The 13,692-nt window shown below is 42.2% G+C and overlaps 3 protein-coding genes across 5 annotated transcripts in view; 2 read left to right on the forward strand and 1 right to left on the reverse strand.

Annotated features, from left to right (window-relative positions):
- SENP5 (SUMO specific peptidase 5) overlaps positions 1-3,976 on the forward strand; it is a 47,685-nt gene extending 43,709 nt beyond the window's left edge. For both annotated transcript variants that reach the window (XM_027537441.1, XM_027537432.1), the window contains one exon: positions 604-3,976. In XM_027537441.1, the coding sequence (XP_027393242.1) occupies positions 604-714 (111 nt within the window). In that variant the 3' untranslated portion in view covers positions 715-3,976. The remainder of the gene's footprint in view (positions 1-603) is intronic.
- NCBP2 (nuclear cap binding protein subunit 2) lies at positions 2,668-11,107 on the reverse strand. Of its 2 annotated transcripts, none has more exons than XM_027537448.1 (4): positions 10,277-10,490; positions 8,735-8,916; positions 6,390-6,528; positions 2,668-5,844 (listed from the first exon to the last, which is right to left on the reverse strand). In XM_027537448.1, exons 1-4 carry the CDS (start codon positions 10,391-10,393, stop codon positions 5,773-5,775), a joined length of 510 nt encoding a protein of 169 aa, XP_027393249.1. In that variant the 5' UTR covers positions 10,394-10,490; the 3' UTR covers positions 2,668-5,772. The 2 variants fall into 2 exon arrangements, with proteins under 2 accessions (XP_027393249.1, XP_027393258.1); XM_027537457.1 differs by lacking the exon at positions 10,277-10,490 and adding an exon at positions 10,949-11,107 and having other exon boundaries at positions 2,978-5,844.
- Positions 11,108-11,158: 51 nt separating this feature from the next.
- On the forward strand, positions 11,159-11,859 carry NCBP2-AS2 (NCBP2 antisense RNA 2 (head to head)). The gene has a single exon (XM_027537470.1). It carries the CDS (start codon positions 11,257-11,259, stop codon positions 11,554-11,556), a length of 300 nt encoding a protein of 99 aa, XP_027393271.1. The 5' UTR covers positions 11,159-11,256; the 3' UTR covers positions 11,557-11,859.
- The last annotated feature ends 1,833 nt before the right edge of the window (positions 11,860-13,692 follow it).

Consider the following 13,692-nt stretch of genomic DNA (forward strand, 5'->3'; position numbering starts at 1 on the left):
TACACTCTTGGCATTTGTAGAATTAACTATATTTTTTTAACCACTGGCAAGTAGTCTTTTACCACAGAGTAAAAACGAACTAGATTTTAAATAAGGGCCACATTCAGACACTGTGCTTTCTCATGCTGCAGGTTCCCTTAGGTTTCAAAGAGCTATTGAAAAAGTTATTATATTTATGAAGGAAATCATAGTTTATAATCCATGATTTACAGATTTCCAAAGATCTTGGAAGATGGGCTCACTCATATGACTCATGAATGTCTGAGAACTCAGGTTCTCACTTAAAGGCCATATTAGGTTTGACTGCATTCTCAGCATTCTCACCTTGAGAATGGAGCCCCTTTGGCAGTTTTGCTTTTCACAGTATTGAGTGGGGAGGGAGGGAGTATTCCAAGCCATATACTTACCTGAAAATCTGACTGTAATTTGGAGGTAACTTTTTTTTTTGGAGGTAAATGTTTTAAAACAGTATGTTTTACAAGTCTAAACCAACTTTAACATTTGCCTTAGACCCTATTCTGTTAAGTCTGCATCTGGTAAAATGATGTGTTGGGCTAGTACTTAACTCCACATGCCACTTAAGTGTTTTTGGGACCTTTCCAGTACTGCAAGTGCCTCGCCTTAGAGCAGCCTTTCCAGTTTTCCCAAGAAGACATGCCCCGAGTGCGGAAGAGGATTTACAAGGAGCTGTGTGAGTGCCGGCTCATGGACTGAATCAGCAGGGACTCTGGGAAGTCTGACCAAGTTGGAGCAGGTGGTTTGTTACTTGAATCTCCACTTATTTGAATTTTTACAGGTATTTCCGATCAGTGGTGTTGGGCCACTATTGTTACCTCAAGTTTATTTTCTGCCCTTAACTCATTTCTCTAGTGACCATGTACTATTTTTTTAATGTTCAGTTTGGTTTCATTTTTAATTTTATGGATTCTGTGTGTGTCCCCCCCCATATTTAATATTTATTATCCAAACGCATGCATATAGACAGAGCATGCAGTGCAGAGTATTAAAAAAAAAAAAAGCCTAGTAGATTTGGTGCAGCTTTTGAAACTTAGTTAGACGTGAACTGAATACAGGTTTAAATTTTAATTCCAGAACCTAAAAATGCAGGATGTTTTTGATAGAACATAACTCTGAGAGTAGTAGATGTTCCCTGGGGCATAAAGGGTAGCTAGGAGGGGTTTTGACAGTCAGTCCTCTATTTTTACCAGCAGCACCTTTCACTGACTTCTCTCTTCAGTGAGTCCCATTCCTTTTAAAGGATGAAAAGGAAGTGGCCATAAACTGACTGGTATGTTCTGTTTATGGTGGCACACTTGTAAGCACAGTGCCTGCCTTGTGAAGAGTTAAGATATGAGACAACGAAAGTGACCTTGAGGGTCCAATTATCTTCACAAATGAGATTTCAGCCTTGGCTTTAAGATTTATAATAAATGCTTTAATCTTATAAAAAGCTTTTGCTGGAACATTGAACTCCTTGGATTCTTCTGGTTTTGACCCATTAAAAAATCAGTATCTGTCAAACTAGTGGTCAAACAAATGAGAATCCAGCCCAAGAGTAATTTACAAGTTGTCACTTCCCCTGTATTGTTTCCCACTTGGAAGAAATTAAGATCTGCCAAATACCTATTTCAAGGGTATTTAAAATCTAAACATTCAAAACCAAAGACTAATTTTAGGTCTTTTGGACGTGGGTGGGGAAGAGAGAACAGAAAAGGTAATAAGGGAGACTTGATACTGAGGGGGTTACAGCAAAAGTTATGAGTGTTTCCCCTCATTTCTCTAATGATCTCAGCAACATGCAGGGCTTATCTGCCTCTGCTTGACCATCCCTGAGACTCCAGCACAGGAGTCCTTTTTTTTTTTGCTTCCATGAACCTCCTCTTCTGGGGGAAAGCAGAAGTGGCCCTGTCCTTAGCCTTTGCTGCATTAGGATTAAAGCAGTGGATCTTGCATCTTTAACAGAGTTTTGTGATAACTGGAAAGGAAAGGAGGAACAAGCAAATGGCAAAGGTACTTGGGTTAATGCCTCGTTAGGTGTGCGGGTAGGGCTGACTGCCAGCAGTTGAGGTGGAGTCAGAACATGTTTACATGCAGGGTCCCTACCCCAGACATTCCAAGCACCAACACCAGTGTTTACATTATCAACAGGCCAGCACTTTCCTACTCCCTCAGACTCAAAACTCCTTAGTATAAAACCAGGTCAGTATTTCTCCTTGTGCTTCACATCATTAGGAAGACTGAGATTAGAGGCACGTTGTGCTGCTACAGGTAGGGCTGCATCCACATTGGAAAGGTGACAAAATGGGTTGGGTGTTTTCTTGAGGTTTTCAGGCATAATTATGCAAACGAGATTTTTCCAATCTGTATCCCAGACGTTTGCCTTTTTTTTTTTTTGGTAATTAGTAAGTAGGCTGTTAAAAATGTCTTACACTTTAGAGCGCCATAGTTCATATTTCATTGACAGAACCAGGCATGCAAGAGAGTTGTGTTCTGGCAAAAAATCTTCATGCCCCAAGCTTGAGTTGTCATTTCTTTCAGTCTAGAAATGGTCATTCTCTTAGCAGTGAGGCAGAGAGAACCTACAGTGAAGTGTCCCAAGTCACGGGTCTGTTTCATGTCCAGCTTAATAGAGCACCTTGAGCTACACTGTCCAGCATGCTTTAGCTTAAATGTCAGATATTTTAAGTCTGGTTAAATGTTTCTGTTATTCATAAGAAGCTTGTTTCAGTACACACAGTTGCTTCCCTCCTGCCTTTCCTACCCGTCTTGTGATTAGGTATAAACTTCTATTTAGCCCAAGTCCTCCATTAGGATGGCCTTTTTCCCTGATGTTTGCAGTAATGGTTTCCTTGCAACAGAAGTTTCTGAAATATAGTCTGGGCTGTTGGTAGAAGAGACAGGCATTGTTTTGTTTTACTCTCATTAGCTTGGCACTGAATTGTCTAGGTGCCCACAAGGTGGGCAGACCTTATGCTTTGGGGGTTGAGGGCAGGCCTTACACAAACTAAAAGCTGCTTATGATGTGCCTTCAACAAGCTGCTCAGTCCTCTCCATCAGCAAACTTACCAGTCTGTAGTTGCTTTTATCCTTTTGTAAAATCTATAGCAATGAATGTAGATTTAGTTCAACTTTTAGTTCTCTCAAACTAAATGGCTCAGACGGTAAAGCGTCTGTCTGCAATGCAGGAGACCCGGGTTTGATCCCTGGGTTAGGAAGATCCCCTGGAGAAGGAAACGTCAGCCCACTCCAGTACTCTTGCCCGGAAAATCCCATGGCCGGAGAAGCCTGGTCGGCTACTGTCCATGGGGTCGCAGAGTCGGACACAACTGAGCGTCTTCACTTTCACTTTTAGTTCTCTCAATCATAGAGAACCAATCTTCTCTTAAGAAAGGGAGAAGCAGCAGCTGCTTGCTGCCAGCAGTCCCCAAATCTTTTTTGGGGCTTTGCATTTTATTTTCTACATATCATTGAATATAATTAACACTGGTCACCTTGAATTCAGAGTTGGAACAAAGGAACAGACCTGAGACATCGCCAGCAGTAGCCTAAGTAGAGCTGCCCCCTTTCTCTGCAGTTGTGGTTTACTACTTCCTGGGTTAGAAGGAATAACTGCGAGCTCTGCATGGATCAGACCCTTCAGGCAAGAACCAGTGTGTTAATAGTGTGAATTAGATATACTGACTACCTGCTCTGCTTAATTGTTATGAAACTGAACTAATAAGCAGTTATAAAGCACATACTTTGTTATGTGCTAGGCTCTGCCTCCTGGCCTGTAGATAATTTAAGAAGACCTAGGGAATACCATCAGACATGCTAATTGTATTTGGGTGTTAACAAAAGCAGATCTAGACAAGCTGTCCACTTAAATGGTACCTTTTGGTCAGAAAAAATTTATTTAAAGATTGTGATCATGTAAAATTACTCAAACCTTCTAGCAAACATATTTTTTGAAAAATAAACTAAATGCCTTTATAAATGTGTGTTCTCTTGTGTTGGATAACATGTACTGTTTGGTGAGTAGTAATTTTTCCCAGTGGCATTCCAGTCATGACAAGGCTTATCTGCATAGGCTCTAAGCGGCTCACTGTCCAGTAGCAGCACTTTCTACAGTAATGGGAATATTCTGTATTTGCATCCACCACAAGACAGCCATTACCACAGGTAGGTATTGAGCATCTGAAATGGTAATGTGACTGAGGAACAGTTTTAATTAGCTGCATGTAGCGAGACACTACCATATTAGTAACTCTCAAATCTAAATGGACAGGCAAATTCTGCACACTATTCAGATTCTTCCCCAAAATGTATTAATATTCCAGGGTAAGAGTGTTTCAGTGTCTCTTGGTGAGGAAAAACACAGTAAGTTGGTCCAATTTTATTGAAATCTGTTACAGAAGACAATTCAAATATGAAATACTGTCTGTGGTTTTAAGGCCTATAGAAATCTGAATCATGTTTTACTGCAAAATAATACAAAATACATTCATTCAAACTACTGTAAAAAAGTGTATGTCCTCATTAAATTACTTGCACATGTTTTCCTAAGTACTTACAACTAATTTAGAGGTATCCAAATAGCCAACTTAAATTTGAGAAAACACACTTGCTGTAACATGAAAGCTGTTCACATTGCTGTAACATGAAAGCTGTTCACATTGAGATACTCCAGCCCCAACTTCACAAACTCCTGGAAATTAGGAGATACTTTGTTGCTAGATGAAAAAAAATCTCACTTAGGTCAGGGAGAATTGTACTAGACTAGCAGTTTAAAATGAGCAAGAATTCTTGTAACATTAGAGAAATCATCTCTTGCCTTACAAATGCAAAATAAATCCTCTAGACTCCCTTCTGGAAGTTGTAGAGACCATCAGCTGACCTGTCCAGCCTCTGAAACAGCACAATTAGAGAAAAACAAGACAGACTTCAATATTAGAACTGGCCAAAACATTTCCCGAGGGAAGCATTTCTGATTTTGTTAAGCCATTCTCTCAACCACCACAAAACACTCCATTCCCAAGATCAGTCTGAAAATGAAAAAAACAGATCTGAAGGCACTCACACCTCACATTTTGAAAAATGTGTTTAGTAAATAAATACTCTTCAATACCTGTCCCTTATTTCCTGATATACAAAGCATGTAAAGCAGGTGGTGTTCCCTGGGACTGTCCAAAGCTTGCTTTTATACCAACTCTTTAGGAATTTCCATTAAGTTGTGCCTTTACAGATTAAAAATCAACACAGAAAAAAAATTCAGTTATCAAGCATCTGTTCCCCTAATTTAGAGCAAAGCTACATAACATAGCAAAAGTCCACTTATTAAACTTTATCTTGTGAAAACTTAAAATTTTAAAAATAGTAATTCCAGGTCCCAAGGTAGACCATGAACCTACTTAGATGCAAACATGGTAAACACTTAAAAATTTTTTCCTGTCTTCTAAAAGAAGTGTGTTTTTGGCTGACAGGTCAACATTATACATCAAGTCTGTTGCTAAGGAAACAATTTTTGACCTAGTAATAGAAATCATTTTGGTAATCTGACACAAAACCAAGATTCTAAGACTTAATTCTACAGAATTAAAGGCATTCTTTTGGATTCTGTTCTTTAATAATTTTTAAGAGGAAAACCATGACAAGGCTTCCAGCTCAGTAGAGACATTGATTAAAGCTTGGTTTAAAAAAAAAAAACTAAAGGCAGGTTTGCAGACCTTGGGTAACACCTGTCAAATTCAACAGGCCAAAGGAGCAGACTTTCACGATGGGGCTCTCAACCACTCACTGGTTTTGGGCCAGTTTTCCATAGCCACCTCTTCCAGCATCATAGTCCTGACGGTATTCATCTCGTACCTTAATTGAAAAGAACATGTTACAGTACAGAGAAGATGAGTGTAACAAACATGCCTTCCAAAATATGTCAGACAAATAACTAAGCCTTTTCAGATGTCATAATGTAAACATTATAAGTGTAACATGATTTTGAGCAATTGATGATAAAGTTCAACTGCCCTGCAAAATTATTTTAATACTGCTTTTTTTTTAAAAACCAAACATCAGGCTTACACTCAGCATTCAAAGATAGCACATTCCAAAGAATATTTAAACTATATTGAAATAAAAATGGAAAAGTTGTTTTAGTACATTCTGCTTTGCTCAACATTCCTGTAGAATATTCAGCCCCTTGCAGAAGTCCAGTAATGGTTGCTTGTGAAGACATACTATTTAATGGTATTTAAAAATATTAATAATTTATCAACCCCAATGGGTGGATTCACTTCAAGCCAAGGTTAGAGGCACAGTTATTTTGAAAAGAGCAAATACAAATTGACAAAACACTTATCATTTAGGACTGGCATCCCAGGCCGAGGCTGAGCACAGAAAACCTTCCTGCGTACCTGGCCCCCAGAACGCCCACGGCCATACTGCCTGCCCTCCTTGAAGCCTGCATCCCAGTCTGTACGAATGATCCGGTCATCCAGACGAGTTCCATTTATATACCGCATGGCGTTTTCTGCATCTGCTCTTGAATAGTATCTTAATTATGATTATTAAGGAATTAGCATTTCTCCAGACATTTTTGTAAATAGAGGAAGAAATATCTAAATGAAGCTGAGTTAAAGAGTACAAAAACTAATCCAACCAGATGGAGATCAAAGACATAATTTGGCTTGTATAGGCCTGTTGAGGTTGGTCCAGAAGCAGTCAAAAATGGTATCTTATCCTCAGCTACACTGATGGTTTTTTGGATAATCCTGTTAAATACACAATTCCACTGTCTCCATATTTTGGTTTGCAAAATACAGATATGTTCTGTGCAGGTTTAAACCACAAACTGTTATCCAAGGAAATGACAGCATCATTCGGTTCCCTGAATATGAGGCTGTACATTCAAGAACAACCTTAAAAAGAGGTCACTGCATAAGACCTGCCATCACATTTCATTAGAAGGGAACACTCAAAAAGTACCACTCAGGTCGGTAGTTCTAAACCAGATCTACTAAATCTATCTTTGGGATGCTATTAAAAAATACATGTAAGTATATGATTATAACTGGGTCTAGGAAATACTTATCTGGACCTTTCCCCTTGTCTTTAATTACACGGGTAGGGAAACACTTGCTGAAATTCCAGTGTCTACACAATGCCTAGCACACATGGGGATTGAGTAATTCTTTGTTGAATGAAATGAATGCTAAAGGGCAAACAGGGTCGGGCGGGGGGATACTGACAATGAAAGGTATCCTTTCTTTTGGGTATTTGTCATCTTGATTATTGATCTTTGACTTTCAAGGCAAATGCAAAAACACTCCAATTCTTAAACACTGATTAGTATCTAATAGTTCCTTTGTCTTTTTTGTCCCCTGTGAATTATTTTACACTCCTGGCACCAGAGGTGAAAGCAAAACCTGGGCGCTCGTCCCCTGTGTCTGAAGGAGTAAAAGAAGCTTGCAGAGCCCGAAATCAGACACCAGAGTCAGAAGTGGGGAATAGGTTCAAACGTGGGGCTTCTGATTCAACCTGATAGGGAGTACATTTTGTCTTCTTTCCTTCTCAGGGCCTCCATTAGACAACAGGAAAGAAACATATACCCAAGGAGGAGAAGAGGCCATCAGCAGATTAGAGATGCAAAAGCTAAAGATTAATAATGGGTGAAACAAAGTCACAGTAGGAAATACTCCTGAAGGGCTTAAAGGAGACAGTAAACCCAGGAACTTCTTAATTCCAAGTTGATTAAGTAGTAAGGCTGCAAATAGGGTTTAATTAAAGGTCTCTATGTGGGAAGAAGACCTATTAGCAAGAACACATTTAATTCCAGGCAAATAAAAAAGATAGGGTTGTGAACTAACTAACTGAAGGAACTATGGCATTGTCTTTAACATCAGCAAGCTAAAATCTTTCTTCATTCTAGCATTTAAGAAACCCACACGTCCCAAAGGCAAGGCAGCAACTTAAGAAGCTCTGCCTAGATCCACAGTCAGCCTTTTCCCCAAGACACCAAGGGATCATCAGAAATTTAAGGAAATTTTACAGGATAAATACAACGGAAAGAAACAATTCAAGGTACAGAAAATTCAAATGACATGGTGGACTAGGTCTGGAAAATTTCTCAAAATGACCAAAAAAAGAAAATAGCACTTAAAAAACAAAATATGAAAGGGTAAATCCAGGTGGTCAAATTTATGGAGCGCTTCCAGGGAGAGAATGGTCACAAGTAAGTTCGGTTACGACGTACCGCGTCAAGCTATATGCATCTACATGATACTATGTAGCTGTTACAAAAAGAGGTAACCTACACGTGCTAACATGGAACAATCTCTAAAATACGTGAAAAAAAGTGCACACAATATGCTACCACACATACATGGAATTACTTCTGGAAAGACACCAATGAGATTGATAACTAACGTCTCTGAACTTAGAATGATAATGGGGCTTTTATTTTTCAGTACACTCTTTGGACTTTCTGAAATACCATACGCATATACATTTTCAAAGATTTACTTAACCAACTATGAAAAAAGAATGGATTTCAGAACAGAATGTATATGTTACTAGCTGTCCCAGTGTAAACAGTATAGACATATTGGACAGAAAGCAGGAGAAGATGAAGGAAGATGAGAACACCTAAGTGCAGGGATGCTAATCAACAAGTGTCCTCACTCATCTTTCAAAACAGGCTATCAGCCGCTCTCGGCCCCACCTTCGGGCAACAGCTACACGAGACACACAGGAAGGATACTCCACAAAGCAGAACCCACATGCTGTCTTCTTCATTTTATCCAGGCCCATGATGATTTTCTTTATGTCACCACTTTTGCTGAAGAGCTCATAGATTTGTTCTTCTGTTGTATAAAAGGAAAGATTTCCAACATACAATGTACAGCTTTTCTTCAGTAATTTTTCCTGTTCTTCATTGTCACCCTAGAATTTCCGAGATGGGGAGCAAAGTGGAGGGAAAAAAAAGGCACAAAACAATATGAAGGGTATGCTCCAAGTTATATTTTTTAGTGAATTTAACATGGATACCATACAGAAGCAACAGGTAATATGTCTACCTCTAGGGAGAATCAAGGGACTGCAAGTCAGGTTTCTATGTATGGTCTCATTTAATTTATCATCATCAATCTACCTGAGGGAAGATAGTTAAGTAACTTGTCAAAGATCACACAACTAATCAGTAGTTCCAGTTGGTACCCAAGCCCAGTCTTATCCCTAATCCACTATTTCCTTAAAAAGTTCACAAGACAAGAGTCATTCTACAATAAAAATAGGTTTTTCAGGACTTTGGAATGAGACACTAAAGTTTATTACTGCAGACTTGTTACTGACTTGTTAAAATTATGGTCAAGAAGCATTTTCCTTTTTTTCTCACATGTTTAAGTCATGTCCCAACAAACAGCTTACAGTTTAAGACAACTAGTGTTAGAACTTATTTAAGGTATGACATAATGTAGATACCATTCAGGAAATACTGCAGAAATTCTATAAGACAGTATCTTACAGTAGTCTAAATAAAGCTGCAGATAGACAGTAAAAGTTTAATCCTTTCACTGTTGTAATCTTGCAGGATGCTTGAAATTCAACATGGCTACGATGTGGAACTTTCTGAAGTAATGAGCAATAGATGTGTAAAATAATGTCTGTGCATGTTTTTATTCATTCAATCATGTCCAACTCTTTTCAACTCCATGGACTGCAGCTAACCAGGCTCCTCTGTCCATGGGATTTTCCAGAGGAGAATACTGGAGTGGGCTGCCATACCCTCCTCCAGCATATCTTCCCAACCCAGGGATTAAACCCTGGTCTCCTGTGTTGCAGAGAGATTCTTTACCAGCTGAGCTACCAGAGAAGCCCATAATCATGTCTGGTATATAGTAAACATTTAAAAAACTAAATGTTGAATAAACCTAAGATCTTTCTCAATTTTGCCTCAAATTTGTTTTCCTACCCTACAAACGCATTTTAGACTTTCTCCACACCTACCCTCTTCTATACCTGATCCCTCCTTTCTCAATCTTCTGAATCTTCAACAGCCCCTCCCTTTCTTGTGCTGGATTAAGATCTGATCTGATTGTAAATCCCTGCATTTACAGTTCCTCCCTTTACAACCCCATAATCTCTAGAGGATTACGAACTCTTAGGATGTGGAAAACTGTCTTCCCTCTCTACGGTTTAGCAGATGCTTCCACAACAGCACTCAATACAAATTTACTAAATAACCAATGGTTAACGAGTGTCACCTTCACTCCATCCCTGTCTTTGCTGATATTGAAGAACCCACCTTGAATATCTGCAGCCTCGGCCATTTCATACAATCTGCTATGACATGGGCCAAAAGAAAATTTCCCTCTTTGGAAACCCAGCAGTTCTCCGATTTTGACATCCAGACCCTTAACATGTTAGGTTCCCCTCCTCACATCAAGGGCTCCCTAAAGGTGGAGGCAGGGCTCAACTTTGTCTGCCACAAGGTACAAATCTTTTGTAGGGCCGTTGTACTAGCCTATGAAAAAGGGAAATGCCAAACGCAGTTTGGTAGATGTAATTTAAAAACAAAAGTCCCGGTATCTGGATCAGGATGGCGCTTCCCCATACTGCACGTATCAAAAAGACACCCTTTTTTGATAATTGCAGCCAAATCACAAAGTCACTTTCCCGCGACACCGTTCGTGAAAACCCAAGCCACCACTACTACTGCCGCCCATCTGCAATGGCTAGGAAACAGAGAGCAGCTGCTAGGGAATGCGAAAGCCGGCCTCAAATTCCCTTCCTACGAGAGAAGGGGATTTGATGATACCCAAACGCCCTTTCAGCATCCATTCCCCAACAGGCACCGAGGCTTCCCTTCGCATTTCGGGATACCAGAGAATGAGCGACAACACAATGAGACAAGAGCAAACCGAGGCTCAGCGTTCTAGCCCGAGGCTCCCCTTTCTCGCGACCCGGCTTCCCTCACCCGGAAGTGCTGGTCCCGGTACTGGCTCAGCTCGACGTAGGAGTCGCTGCGCAGCGCCTTCAGGAGGCCACCCGACATAGTGCAGAGAGGTGGCAGAGGACACCGCCACTCAACAGTGTAACGAGGTAGCCCCAGCAGTGGCGGAACCGGAAACGCGCAGATACGGCTGCGGAAAGTCGAAATCCCGTGCTCCAATCCCAGGGCGGCAGTGTTGTCACCGGGCGGCGCCGGCGCAGACACGGCCCGTAGTCAGGTGTCGCCGATCAGAAGCGAGAGCGGCGTGCTTTGGGTTCCGGGTCGCTCCGAGGATGGTTCTGCGGCGGCTGCTGGCCACCCTCCTGCACAGCTCGCAGCTGGTGGAGCGTCTCTCAGAGTCTCGGCCCATCCGGCGTGCGGCACAGCTCACCGCCTTTGCGCTGCTGCAGGCCCAGCTACGCGGCCAGGACGCGGCCCGGCGCCTGCGAGCCATCGCGGCTGGGCCCGCTGGCTCCCTGGGCCGCCGCGCTGCTCGTTTCAGAGACACCTTCACTCAGGAGCTACGCCGGGGCCTCCGGGAACGCCCGCGGCCACCACCAGGTAGCCAGAAAGGCCCGGGACCAAACCCCTAAACCCAGGCTGGGCCAGGGACACCCCCAGGGAAGCCGTGATCGGACAGGACACAGCCAAGGAAGAAACTCCCCGAAGCCTGACAGAAAAAGATAGGCTCGGCCCTGATTCACCGCGAGCAGAGAGCCATGGACCTGAGTACAACCGGAGAGAGGTTTAACCTCAGCAAATGGGACTAAAACTAATGATCGATGCTGCTGCCGCTGCATTGATGTAGCAGGTCGCTACTTCCAGGGGAGATCCTGGATGGAAAGACAATCCTGCAACTGCCAAAAGTCCTCTGATTAAATGTGTGAGCTGAGTAATGGTTATTGTTACAGGACAAGGTTCTTTTGCCCCGTGCGCAGCAAGCCAAATGCGGAGATGCAAAGGTTTCCAGCGAAGAGGATTTACTGGCAAGGCAGCCAGGGGTGGAGAACTAGTCTCAGATCTGGTCTTCTTCAAGGCAAAGCGGTTGGGGTATTTATGGGATAAAGCATCAGCAAGGCGGCGGGAGGTGTGGGGGAAAATGCTTGGAGAAAGGTGTGGTAATTGTAGTTCTGCAGACGTGTAACTATGCCACATGCATCTGCAGCTTGAAAAATGGAGGTTCTTAGCACCATCTGAGGGTGGAGTTTTCTGCTCTCTGATGTCAAAAGGTCAGGAGCATGCCCAGTTGGACGGTTGGTGGTCCTATCCAGTCTTAACCAACTCACCTTGAACTAGACACAGCTGACTCCAAGAACCTGGAAAACAACTCACCATCAAACATAACTAGGCTTGGTGCTGCTTCCAGACTGAGGGAGTCATAAGATGACCTTGACTAGTGAAGGCAGATGAGATGGATCCACCCATGCCTTCAGTATGAACCTGGGGCTTATCTGGGAAGGTGGATTAAGATTCCTGGGACTGTAGGAATTATACAGTCCTACAGTATAATAATAATGAATATTATTATACAGTATAATACTAGTTAACACATACTGAATATTCCCTCTGTTCCAGGCACTTCCTTAATACACTGTTATCTCACTCCTTACAACCACTTTCACATGAGGAAGTGTAACGCTATTTCTTAACTTTCATTTTCTGCTGCCGCCACCACCATCACCACTGGGTATCAAGACAACTGTCTACCATGGAACAAGCCACCTGAATTCCTTGTCCCTATTTTAGAGGGTCTGGGATACACTGTAAAGACTATGCTGCAGCTAACAGACCCACAATTAGGCAATCCATGTATGCACTGATCGTCTCTAATCAGGCTACAGAGTTAATCATGCAATCTAGAAAGCTCAAAGCAGGAGAAACAATTTATATTCTGACTGTGGGAGTCACAGAGGGAGCTGGATAGCCTGGAGACCTACCCTGGAGATGCGGCAGCAAGAGCAGCTTGTCCTCCACTTTGCTGGTGGTCAAAGATCTGACTTGACATTCTACCCTCTAGCCTTCCCATCAGAGGTGCTTCTGGTCAATCCTCTCTGAGGCCAGTGTCCCACTCTCCTAAGGATAAAGTTTTAGTTTGGCACCCTGCCCTCCTGTCCTCCATCTCCCAGACCAGAGGCAACTCACTGAATTCTCCTTTGAGTTTGACAGTAAGGAGCCCAAGGAGCTTGTTCATTCTGCCTTGATCGCTGCCTCATTGGTCTCAGTCCCACTCGTTTGTCTCTGGATCTGGATATCAGAGCAGCACAATGTTAGCAGTCCCCAACCCAACCGCTTACCTTCAACATAAGCAGCCTTCAAGCACACTCACAGTTGGGTCTTTTTCTAGACTGGCAGAAACAAAAAGGGAAACTGCAGGAAGCAGTGAAGCTTTTAGCAAGCTGGCCATTTGTTAAGGAAGGAAAGCAAAAGAACGAAGGCAGATGTTTTATATTTTGTGGTAGTGTGTGGGAACTAAATTCCCTCCATTTGTAGAAGGAGTCTGAGAGCAGAGCAAGAAAATGGTCCTTTCTTCTCCAGCTAGAGGTGACTCGGATGCCTCCTGGCTTTGGAAGCCTCCAGTGTAACCTGGCTTGTCATCCCGCCACTTACCCTACTGCTAAAGAAACAGACCAAATTCATCCTACCACCCCCAGTGGCAACAATCTCCCAACATGCCTTTCAAGCGCTGCTAAACAGAATGTGAAGCCAGGAAGCAACTCACTCCACTATCC

The sequence above is a fragment of the Bos indicus x Bos taurus genome, chromosome 1, assembly GCF_003369695.1.
Source record: "Bos indicus x Bos taurus breed Angus x Brahman F1 hybrid chromosome 1, Bos_hybrid_MaternalHap_v2.0, whole genome shotgun sequence".
NCBI classification, from domain to species: Eukaryota; Metazoa; Chordata; class Mammalia; order Artiodactyla; family Bovidae; genus Bos; species Bos indicus x Bos taurus.

Coding starts and splice junctions, on each gene's coding strand:
- NCBP2 (XM_027537448.1), bottom strand. CDS start 10,393: ATGTTAAGGGTCTGGATGTCAAAATCGGAGAACTGCTGGGTTTCCAAA. Junction 8,917..10,276: donor CGAGGCTGCAGATATTCAAG/GTGGGTTCTTCA, acceptor CGGAAATTCTAG/GGTGACAATGAAGAACAGGA. Junction 6,529..8,734: donor TGTGGGTTCTGCTTTGTGGA/GTATCCTTCCTG, acceptor ATCATAATTAAG/ATACTATTCAAGAGCAGATG.
- NCBP2-AS2 (XM_027537470.1), top strand. CDS start 11,257: ATGGTTCTGCGGCGGCTGCTGGCCACCCTCCTGCACAGCTCGCAGCTG.